The sequence below is a fragment of the Triturus cristatus genome, chromosome 2_1, assembly GCF_964204655.1.
Source record: "Triturus cristatus chromosome 2_1, aTriCri1.1, whole genome shotgun sequence".
NCBI lineage: Eukaryota > Metazoa > Chordata > Amphibia > Caudata > Salamandridae > Triturus > Triturus cristatus.
The window spans coordinates 362,468,326-362,480,597 of record NC_140581.1 but is presented as its reverse complement, the minus strand read 5'-3'; the positions used below and the strand labels follow the sequence as shown (position 1 = coordinate 362,480,597).

At 44.0% G+C, this 12,272-nt stretch overlaps 1 protein-coding gene across 1 annotated transcript in view; it reads left to right on the top strand.

Moving 5' to 3' along the window:
* DHX29 (DExH-box helicase 29) overlaps nucleotides 1–12,272 on the top strand; it is a 1,004,292-nt gene that overhangs the window by 853,613 nt on the left and 138,407 nt on the right. The window contains exon 18 of the mRNA XM_085631302.1: nucleotides 6,501–6,589. Within this exon, the coding sequence (XP_085487428.1) occupies nucleotides 6,501–6,589 (89 nt within the window). The remainder of the gene's footprint in view (nucleotides 1–6,500; nucleotides 6,590–12,272) is intronic.

Below are 12,272 nucleotides of genomic sequence, written 5' to 3'. Positions count from 1 at the left end.
TGCCTGGATTGTCAATTAATATCTTTGATACTCAGTTTGAATGTTTGAGTCCTCGGACTCTCAAGCTAATCAACAAGAATTTTGCACCCAATGGCTGGAACTGATCCTGTCAACCCCCAATCCATTTGGGGGTATACTAGAGAACCAAACAAGATTGCGAAAGCCAGCAGAGAGAAGGTGTGCCAGATTATTTACGCTTTGTTGCACAATGAAAGATCCAAGATGGTGCTCCTGCTCTCGGCTGAGAGAAGGGAGCAGATCGAGGGATAGAGGAGACATGGTAAGAGCTTTACCTGCACATGCATCCCCTGCTGAGAAATAGCCTGCTGACCCGTACAAGTGAGCAGGATGAGTGTAGGCATGGTACCTGGGGGCCTACGCTAAGCTTGGACTGATGACACACCCTTACACAGCGTGAAGCTGGTGTATGGCATTGGACCAGCCGCTGGCAGTGACTGTAGGAAAGAGCAAGAGAAGGCTTCCGTTTCTGAGAGAGCGGCCCCTATTTTTTGTGAATCAGGAGGGTCGCCACAAAGCCCGGCAAGTGGCTGGAACCTGACAGATCCAGTACTGGCAGCAGAGGGAACAGAACACAGAAGATGGCCCTGACTGTTTCCCCCTGCTTCTAAATACAGACAGAGAACGGATACCAGGTAGAGGTCTCCTTTGAGGTGTACCCCAACTGAAGGGCAACAACAAGTGGCAAAGAATTACTAGCAGAAATAGAAGGGTCTGGAGAGGGCAGGTTTGGGAAAGATCTCGAACACAGTGGGACCTGAGACAGAGGGACTGACTGCAAGGAGACAACGGGATGTGATGATTATAAGAGACACGACCGGAGGTGGGAAGTGCTGATCACAAGAGATGAGACCGGCACAGCCACTTCAATAAAACATGAGGGTCTTTTGGAGCTTTCTAGCATTCACTTGGAAATATAGGGCTAGCTAGACCCCTGGAGCATTCAAACAAACCTGTATAGAGCAACATGCCTGTAGCACCAGAGGCGACAAGGCTGGAAAAAGTATGGATAATTCACATAAATTAACAACCACAGAAGAGCTAATGGGGGACCAATGCTTGCGGCTACAGAACAGTCTACCATCTCCTTGGAGAATAAAATAGACACCATGTTGCTGGAGGTTAACCTGATGCGGGCTGATCTCCGTAAAGGAAAAGTCCATAGAATCAGAGAACACTGTGCCGCACCTGACACCGGAGGTGTCTAACCTAAAGGACGGTATGAGATTCATATCAGGCAAACTCGCCTCCTAGAAGACATACCAGAAGACTCGGAAGGAAGACCGAGGTGAAATAACCTCATCTTTGTTGAGTACCCAGAGAGCTAAGAGGGGCAACTCAGAGAATTTCCTGGAGCAATGGACAAAGAACTCTTCATAACCCACAGGTTTCTTAACTTTTTTGTGTGATAGAAAGGGTGTACAGGGTGCTGAGCCCAAGCCACGTGGCAGCTCCGAGAGCCATCATTGCAAATATTAGTTTCATTTTTACAAATAAAGCAAACACTGCAAGTTTATCTGGTACATGTGCCCCCAAGTGCATTTACTTTTCCCGCTGCACTAGGACAGCCAAGGTAAGTGATACATTGCATGTTGCTGCACTTCCATGTGCCTCAGAGCTACTTGTGCCACTACAACACCCTCAGTCATATTGGTTATTTGTATGTCCTCACTGGCAATGTTTTGTATCATCTTTCGCCACTCTGCCATCATCTTTAGCTGGATATGTGACATTGGAAGCTGCACTCTGAAATTGTTTTCAGGATGGCTCGGAGTCTTTCGTAGTGTTCAGTGACTGTTTTGGTGTTTATCAAGATATCATTACTGATTAGAACACCTTGCAGTCCTGACAGTGCCTCACTGATTACATTCTGAAATACTTTCACTTCTTAAGAAATGTTGAAGTTCAACTCTTTATATTTTTGGAGTCCCACATGTGTAGAAAACGTGGTTATGTACCTGCTGCTGAGATCTAGGAGTGGTTAGTAAGACCCCGCATTGATTGAGAACCATAGGCTTATCAGAGAGGAGTGTTCGACATCTGCAAAATACACGCAGTCAATAAAGAATACACATGACTCAATAAGGAGATGCACATCAGTTTATAAAAATAACACACATCGTTATATATATATATTTAGACACCAGAATCATTATGATCCGGTAAGTACATTTCCAGATAGAAATAGTTTGTTTGCAAAAGTCGACAAAGTGCAATTTTCAGAGGCTGTTATGTTATCCATTGGGAGGAAAACCAAATATGGCATACAGGTAGAGTACAGTGACTTATGAGACTAATCTCCTGAACTTAAGTTGAGTATGTGGCAAGGTCCAAGGCAACACCAAGAGGTCACACCGGGGAGCCAGGTGCAGAGGTGCAATACATCGTTGGGGGCCCAATGTTAGTCTATGGGGATTGGTCTTCATGAAAAAGGCTGCAGGTTTGGACTGGGAGGCAAGTTGATCTGAACCACAAGGAGGGCTCAGGTCTCACCATGCCCGGGGACGTGGGGACACTTTTGGTCCTCTTCTCCATGGGCCAGGGGTGACCGGTGCAGATGTACTTTGATTTGTCGGTTTTCATCACCGTAGACTCTCGCAGTTGAGGGGGCCTGCACACTGTGGCTGCAGGTGGTGTCGGAAGGTCCACGGTGGGCAAGACCAAGGTGTTCTGCGGCTCTGGCGGGTGAGATGACTTTGGCGCAATTGTCGAGAATAGGCTAACAGGCTGGCAGGGTTGGTGCCAAGTCAGTTGTTTCTCCTCCAGTTCTTGCTTTTCACGGCTCTTCAGTACTTCTGCTTCTTTTGGGTCGACAGGATCTGCTTTCCTGGTGCTAGGATCTCCCTTAAAAACTAGATTTGGGGGTGTTAGGGGAGTGTAGGGTAGGAGCCAATGAGCTATCTACCCCAGGGGTCACTACGCCCCCATACGACCTCTTCCTGTGAGAAGTGGGCATAACGCTGTCCCAGAGTCCCTAAGTTTGTCATTATAAAGATGGCAGGCTGAAATGTCATCTTCACTTCGGTAGCCCACCTTAGGGGTGGAACTAGCCTGAGGGTGAATATGCTTCTCTGACTACTAATTTTCCCATCTGTCCAGGCGCAAATAGGGCCTTGGACGGAGGGGGTTGGCATCCTCTCCTGTGAGGGAAGCCAGATTTGCATCCCAAATGTGTTGGGCTCTTTGAAGCTACCTTCCTTGGAATGCTAATTTGCAGGTCATCCTGTGGGAGAGGGTGTAAACAACCTGTGCCAGAGCAGGCATTTGCTCCTGACCTCCTGAGAGCAAAGGTCCTCACTCCTGGGAGGTCAGAAACCTGTCTGGTGGCAGGCTGGCTAAGACCAGTCAGCAAGCACACGAGTAGTCGTTAGCTTTTAAGGGGGCACCAATAAGGTTGCCCTCCGGGTGCATGTATTAATTAAACCATCACTTGAATCGGTGTGGGCTTATTAATATGAGTTGTATGATGCCAAATATCTCTGTTCTCACTAAATCCATCTTGTAGGTCGGGAACTCGTTTTCGCCAGAGTCCAGTACATGCACTTAAAATGGCTTCCCTGATCACTTGTACTGGCAGCAATTGAATTGAACAGCACAGGGGCACATCTGCTCATGCAGGTATGTTCTCACATGTAGAATAGTGCACCCTGCCTTATGGCTGTAAGCCCTGCTGTAAGCATGACTTACCTATCTAGCATGCAATGTCTGTAGGCATGGCAAGCAGGGATATGTGCCATGTCATGTTTTCACTTTTGTCTGCACCAGACACACTGCCTGCAGTGGCAGTCTGTATGTGATTGGTGAGAATCCTTAGAGTGGCACAATATGTGCTGCAGCCCTTAGGGACCCTCTTTGACCTCCCTGCGCTAGGTACCAGGGGTACCACTTACTAGGGACTTGCACTCGCCCTGGGTGGACTGCCCCACCATTGCTACGCCACTGGCTGCTATAGTGGGACAATTAACTCTGAGGCACAGGTTGTTGGGTGTGCAACAGTAGTAAAGGATAGGCTGATATGACAAGATGCTTAGGACTGACCACAAGTGGCCAATGTTCCCTTTATTTCTACTGTTGGCTGACTACGCGATGCAAACAGCATGCCCCCGTCATCACTTAGTGGCCGAGTGGCACACTACTTCTTTGCAAAGCTGCTTCAGGAGTCTGAAGTCTGTCAAGGAATCTTCTAGGAATGACGAGTTTGGCTGAGAACTTCTCCGGAGAAAGCTTTGAGGAAGAGCGATGAACATTATCTCCTAAGAGGTTGGCTTTGTGTGAGTTCAGTATGTCATGGTTTTGAAAGATGACCATTACAGGATCTTACAAGAAGGAGTTGAACCAAGCAGAGAAGCAGGCGTGGTGTCAATGGCATTATCAAAATGTTTTCACTGAAGAAAAGGTTGATGGCATTGCGCTTTTGCTGCAGTGTGGAATAGTAGTGTCAGGTGAATGTGGATGCAGTGCTTGGTTGTCTTGAATAGTATTGAGCTTCTTCTGTCAGATTTTTTTATGGTGTTGGTATAATGCTTGTCTTTGGCTAATGTGATAAGTTGTAAGTTGTATGTGTGTTGCGCAGATGGACTTCAGTATCCATCAGGTCATTGGGCATTTTCTTTGCTGTCTCCAGATAAAGCGTTTCTTGTCAGCAAGGACTTTGGAGCTCCAGGGTGATGAAGGTTTCAGCTGGCACTTGTACCTTTTAGTTGAAGAATGGGTGTTCATATGGTTTTACAGAGAAATTTGACTTCTTTTAGAAGGATGTTGACGTACGTGAAGTTTGCAGGGCCAGAGATGAGTTTTAGCTTTTGTCTGTTAATTGAGAAGCATCTGAAGGTCTGTTGTTCTCTTTTGTATTGCCCACAGTGTGTTGGTTGGACACTTAGCAGGGAGAAGGGAATGGCCAGGTGGTTAGTTCAGCCCATGGTAGTGGGTGGTGTACTTTGAATGGTTGGTGATGCTGAAAAGACGAGGTCAAGGATGTGTTGGTTGGGTGAAATGCTGTATCACCTTGACTGTATCAATAAGGTTGCTAATATTGTCTCGTGTATATTTTGATCTTGTGTTGTCTGGAGGATGGTGTGGACGTGTCAAAGGGATGAGGTGGTGAGAAAGTCTGAGAATTCGTCAATCAAGTCCTTGTGCTGTCCGAAAAGCCTGTAGATGAGGTACAAGGTGACAGACTGAGTTGAGGATGGTAGGAAATGGCATGTAAGAGCTCCATGGAGTTTAGTATTGCCTGTTTTCCTGAAAGCATGACCAGGAGGACAAAGGGATGATAATGGGCCCTTCTTATTTGTGTGCGTTCTGCTCGCTGGATGATGTAGCCTTTGGGGACAAGGACCATGTTTCTGGATGAAGAGTGCATCGATCTTGTGAGAGCTAATGAGGGGTTGTGATGTCTGTAGCTTAGAGTACTGCAAAGCGTATAGTAATGACTATGAACTGGGATGTATGGTTGATAGTTAGAAGATTTTTTGTGGTAAGTGGGTTGTGTAGGAGGTTGATCTTTGTATTCTGAGTGTTTGTGTGGTGTAGGCCTGTGTGTGATTGTGGCAATTGTTAATGTGGAATGTTGAGATGGGCACATGATGAAATCGTACATTGTGGGCACTCTAGTGTAGCAGAGGTCTTGCCATAGTCCCTTTCTGGCCTTAAAAGGCTCAAACAGTTAATGCCTATGTCTGTATCTGCCTTTAGCTTGGAAGTAACTGAAGCCGGTGAAATGCTGGGATATCTGTGGTATCGTTAAGTGGCTTAACTCTGCCTTGTAAATAAGGTGAAGCCCCTATCGCCACCACAACATCACTAAAAGTGAGGTTGTGATGGCGATAGTGACTTGTAAATGTGCCCCAGAGTTTTGTTCTCTTTGTAGGCACAAAAGTCCTACACAGTTTATATTCAGTCCTTGTGACATAAGCATTTTTATATGACTTTTTCATTCTAAGTCAGTCCAATCCTGCTTTATTTTCTCTGCTGCTTTTATTATGTTCTATTATTCGAACCAGCCATCCTCACCTAATCTTCCAAAACGTAGGCTCCACTGCTTCCAGTTAACCCCTTAAAAGTACTGATCTACAGTGCAGGTAATGTTGTCCTGTCTGCTCCCCACTGCACAGGCCTCACTATGTGAGAACTAAATGAGTGAGTAATATCCGTAAACAGTCTTCGCTTTGTGGCCATATACTATACAAACATACGAGGTAAGATTACTAGAAGACAATTTGGAGTAAGAAAGCTGTTCAGACGGTTTTAAATAAATATGTAATAATGCCAGTAGAGTTGCATTTTTTGAAATTTATTTTGCTACTTCCGTGTATTGAAGTTAGATTGCATATGCTATTCAGCAAAAAGCGAAGAGTTTGATTTAAAGGACAGATGTGCATGTGAAGCAGCAGATGGGGTGTGTCTGTTTATGCTTTGAAATTCATGTGAAGATGCTGGACTTTGTGCTCCTGATAAGCTGTCGTTGTTTCCCCTATTTCCAGATTGTCTTGGCAACCAATATTGCTGAAACGGGAATTACAATACCCGATGTGGTCTTCGTCATTGATACCGGAAGGACAAAAGAAAACAGGTCAGTGTGTATCTAAAGGCAACAAATATGCTTATATCGTGCCAGCTGACAAACTTGGTGAATTATCGTTTAAGTTGAAGTGCAATGCACACTTACAAGCATTAGACATTTTTTTGACTTGAAGACTATCTGGTGTAATAAATATACTCTAACAGTGCAATCACATTTCTACACTGCGAGCAAATTACGTGGTATATTTACGAGCCCCTATCACCACCATAGCGTCCGTTGTGATGGCGATTAGGGCCTCACCTTATTTACAAGGCAGCATTAAGCCGCTGCCTTGTAAATAATGCTCCCTTTCACGCTACGGTTAGCGTGAAAGGGGTGTGTCATGGGTGTTGTGGTGGGCGGTCCACTGCAAAACCCATTGATTCTGATGCTGCCCCCTATTTACAAGGGTGGCGTACATAGGAGGCAGTGGCAAAATTAAGACCAGGGAAAACCTGGTCTTAAACATGCCAAACGAGGAGAAATGCTTTATTTCTCCTCTTTTTTGCTGTTTCCATGTGTGCTTCCTTGTGCAGCACACATAGAAACAGCAAATTGCCTATGATTGTTTATGTGCAGGAAGCTCCCCCTTCCTGCACGTAAATAATAATTTTTTTAAATGCCCTTTTGCAACTTCTATGTGTGCTGCATTAAGCATAGAATTTACAAAACAGCATTTAAAGATTGTTCATGTGCAGGAAGGGCGACCTTCCTGCACAAAAACAATCTTCCCCTTTTCACAGGCACCCTTGCACTATGTTGCAAGTGGGCCTGTGTTGGCGCTGGGCAGCTAAAGCTAGCACCAACGCAGTAAATATGGTGCAGCCCTGTGTTTCTAAAGTGACGAAGTGTGTTGTTAGCCTTCTTGGCTTAACGACACACTTCTCCACTTTATTGTAAATAGGCCCCTGCGTGTTTTTACAGGGTTGTTCAGTGCACTGGTCATTGCTGCAGAAATTAGTATAACAATTTTGGCACAAGTGCAAATCTATATGATCTAGGCCCTTGTATGTGTTCCGATGGACACATACAAGGATGGGGTGAATGTTTTGATTTGTTCTGCATTCCGTCCATCAATTGTGTGTCTTTTGCTTCCTTGCCCTAAGTGTACCGGGTATGCCCAGACGTGGGCCCCGGGCTCACTGTGCCACTGGACTCAAGCAATCCTGGCTGAAGAGGGGTGAAACCCCGAAACCGGTCCTAGGATGCTCGTTTCCGGTCCAGGGAGGACCTGGCTTGGCAGTTCGGGCTGGACTGTTCCCATTAGGCACAGGGTCAAGACTGATTTGCATATGACCAGGTCTAAAGTGGGGTGGCATGGTGAGCAAAAGAATGATGGATTTAACCCAGATCTCTTGACTGGGGGTGAATGTTTTGATTTGTTCTGCATTCCGTCCATCAATTGTGTGTCTTTTGCTTCCGATGGACAGAGCCTCAATTTATACTATGCTACTAATGAGTAATGTAGGCAACTTTAGCCATTATTTTAAAATAAATTACTTTTTTATTAAGCTTTTAGCCAAGCAGAAATTCTTTTTTGAAAAGTGGTTCAGTGTAAAATGTGAGAGAGGTGACAGCAAAACCTATGAATGCAAACAAAAATGGCAGCCAGGGAAAGAGGGAGAGGATCATTTGGGATTCTTTGGGGGAAGCGCTCATGAATAGCCTGGTCAGGAATGGAGGAAACAATGTTTATCCATATATGGGCTCTTCCTACTGGTGGAGTTAGAATAACAGGTAAAACACTTTGCAACAGCCATTATCAGTTCATCTTCGCTTTTTTACCCATTTCGCTTGATTACTTTGCTTGGTCTCCACTCCAGATTTTTTTTGTTTAATAAAGATATTTACTTACTCCAGTTTTATTTTGCGCTCTCCCATTCGGTGCTTAATTTGAGCAGGTTGTTTCCGGGGATTGCACTATCACTTTATTCTCAGCACGGGCTCTAATAGCAGTCTACCACATGGTTGCTCTGTGTATCAACTTTTGGGATGAGAAGACCGTGTTTAATAATTCAATATGCACAGGGCCACTGGAAATATGCGATTCTGGGGCTGTGGCCATTTTCACATGATCCTGTATTTACCACATAATCCATCATCTGCTGCATAATCTGCAGATTTTAACAAAGAATACATTTTGTGTTTAGCTCAAATGAATCAAAGGTTTTAAAAAATATGGCCTCTCGGGTTCCTGCGCACTGGAACGCTGCTTGCAAAGTTTGACTGGTCATCTTTAAGTTTCTTATTGCTGTATCTGGGTGTTACATTGTTACTGACAAAGCGGACTCTATTCCCAGACACTATTACCTGGTGTGAAAATGACAAAATAATGTAGTAATACTATTGCAAAATGTGCTGCATTAAGTCGTTTAATTTCCCTTTTCTTGCTGCATTATTTCTTCAGCCCTGCCGCATGATTCCAGTGACTTTAAATATACATTTTTAAAAAAACAATGTCTGCCACCAATGTCATTCTTTATAGCGTCTAGTGGCCTGGAGTAGTCAGAATTGATACACTTGTAAACTCAGATGGTAGTTATGTTGATACTCTCAATGTAGGGGCAGGCAGCTGCAGGGTCCTCCTAAGACAGGCTCTGGCACTTACTTGTTTTTTTTCAGGTCTCGCCTGATCCAGCGCATGCGCTGGTCTGGCAAGACTTTTTGGGAGGGCTCCAAAAAGTGCTACCAGGCCAGCCTAGAGCTACAGTGCATGTGCGCGGGCGCGCGCGCCACGCTTGACCGCGATTACTTTCACTTTCGCACCCGCACGGCCGCTTTGATGTTTGATTGCGATCACTTTCGCAGCCGCACGTCCGCTTGGCATAGCCAATAGGTCTCGCTTTTGGGACCTTAGAAGTATTTAGTTATGCAACTGTTGCATGGCTAAACACCTATAAGGTCCCAAAGGTGAGACCTATTGGCTATACCAATGCTTGTTTACTTATCAAACTAAGCACTGCTCCCATCTGTTCTATTTCTACTAACTTGAATCATCAGGTGTGACTGTCCTGGTTCTTCCTACAAACTGCTCTGTTTCCATGCTTTAATCAAAATATTGGCTGTTGAGAAACTTCATTGCTTATCTCATATTGCTATCAGCTGAGGCTCCTCCGCTGTGGCGGAGGATCACCCCTCTCCCATCAGCCTCAATATTTAGGGTCAGGACCATCATGGAGGGGGAGTGGTGAGCAGGGCACTGTTGTCACTGCGCATAATGATTTAGCCGACCGTCTCAGGCCGGCCAAATCGTCATGCTCAGTGAAGCTCTCTCCAACCCTAGCTGCATTGCTGGGTAGGAAAGAGCCAGCACAGGCTCCCAGTATCACTGGGAGTGCAAATCCTCAGTGCTCAGGCCAATCCTGACGCAGCTTTCAGCATCATGAAAGCAGCATCAAGATTGGCAGCAGGGGATTCTAGGAGCCTGTGCTAGTGACGACAGAGCAGAGGAGCGGAGATGCGGCGAAGCAGCAGGTAAGTTATTATTTTATTTGTCTTCTTTGTTTGTCCGCCCCCTGTGCCCCCCCACCCACCACTCTGCTGGGCCACGAGCCACTACTGGTTACTATTGGTATTTTCTGCAGGAGCCCAGCACTCTCGTTAATTTTTTCAGAGGCTTTTCATCTAACTTGTACTATAAATGCATGTGTATGTCAGTTGGATGTTTCAGGCTACAGCTCAGATTTACAGAACTGGCACACAACTCTTTGCAGTTTCCAAAGTTAATGTTCTGCGTTGTATGAGAGGGAGAGAGCAGGAAAGTGCCATATCTACTGGGATATGGCACTTATCTGCTCTCTCGTCAGTGCTGACCAATCAATTAGGCTGCTTAGCACAACGCACACAAGGGTACTTACCCTTCCAGTACAAAATAGTATGCCTAGACATTTCTTCATTTTAGCGCCTGCTTTAAAGTGGCATTATTTTGTGGTGCAAAACCCTGTCAACATTTGTTAGTAGAGAGGGTTTTGTATAAAAAATAATGGCTGGTTGTATGGGAACACCCATGTACCACCCACGGAATACCCCGTTGAGTCAATAATTGCCACTTTGAGGCAACTTTCCAGCGCAAAAGCCTTTGTCATGCGTGACTCCTTCAGTCATTTTTGTCTTTTTAGCCAAAGAATGTTACATACTCATACTTGTAGTTTGCTTTTACTATTCAGAGGAGATTTTAAAATTCCATATTGCAAAGTGGTGCAGCGAGAATAAAACATTGCTGGGTGAAGGTGTTACATATAAAATGTAGCCTTCTGTATCTCTGTAAATATGGATGTATGCATCTGATCTATGCCAGTTTGTATGCCCTTGTACGTTCTGTATGTAGATGCGACTGCACAAAATAAGGTTTCCAACTATAAAGTGTAAGCCTATTTACCAACTGGAAGGAAAACAACCTTATTCGTTCACTGTAATGCATCTACCTACAACGACATGTTGCAGGCACAGATAATTTGGGATCTTTTTGAAACAAACTAAAATGTTGAGTGAGATAAATAATGTAACATTTTGATTTCTTATTCTTATTTCTTATTGGAGGGATCAACACACTGCGACTTTGATATAGATGACAACAAGAAACGCATTTCTAAGATCGGTTTACTTGTATTTTTATGCTTACAAATGTCACTAAAAAATGCATATCTTTTTCCAATTGTTTCTCTCATATTTCTCATTACTTGGTGTAGGGATGCGGGGTTTACAAACATGTTTTCATATTTGTTTTAGTTATTTTTACCTCAGTTTTTACATTGTTGCCAATTTGACATAATCAAAATCTTATTGGATATTTTGTCAGTGGTTTTATTCTGCAACTGACTGGTAAAGCAGCATATTTGTAAGAATCTCTGACTATAGGTAGTATTAGTAGCAGAGCACATATCAAACGTCCCATGCAGGGTGGAGTTGATGGGTGCATCTGGCACACTGCCTTAAAAGAAATATTCATGTTGTACAGCCTGCAGTACATTATAAGGTTATTGCAAATCACCAACGAGTTCCATGTCCATGTAGAGGAAAGAAGCCAAAGGCTGACTTCCTTTATGGTTATGAAACTTCAAAGTGACTTGCAATATCCTTGTCACACCATCAACTTTCCCACAAACCACTTAAATCCTTGGTGCCTAGTTCTTTCTTATGAAAGAGAGAGCATGTTTGCAAACATGAAGAATATAAATAGAATCTGTAGTGCAAAATTAAACACATCAAAAACGCTGTTACATATTTTTTGCAAAAAGATATTCAATCGGTTTGGTTCAAGCCAGTTTAAAAAAAACACTGCAGCTCAAAATATGTAGAAACATGCAGAAAGATTCCAGCTAGCTTTTCTCTAATTTTCTAAGCAGTGCAAAACATGAGCATATTGCCATGATAGTCAATGTCCAGCAATAAAGACCAGCAACATTTTGTTTTCGTTCTTTCAATCAATTATGCTCCATGACCTGACTTGCCTTTCTCCTCAGCTTCTGTCTCTACAAGCATGCATTGTGACGTCTGAACTCAACTGTAATAAGTTAACACAGTTGTGCGGCTGCATCTTTTCTTTATAATAGGCACCTGGGTGTGTCTGTCGCCTATTAAGAAGAAATTAGAGACAGGTATCTATATAGGGTTTACAGAACCACATGTATTATAAAATAATACATTGAAAGTATTTTGTGTATAGTGAAGAAACATCACTTTAAAATATTTT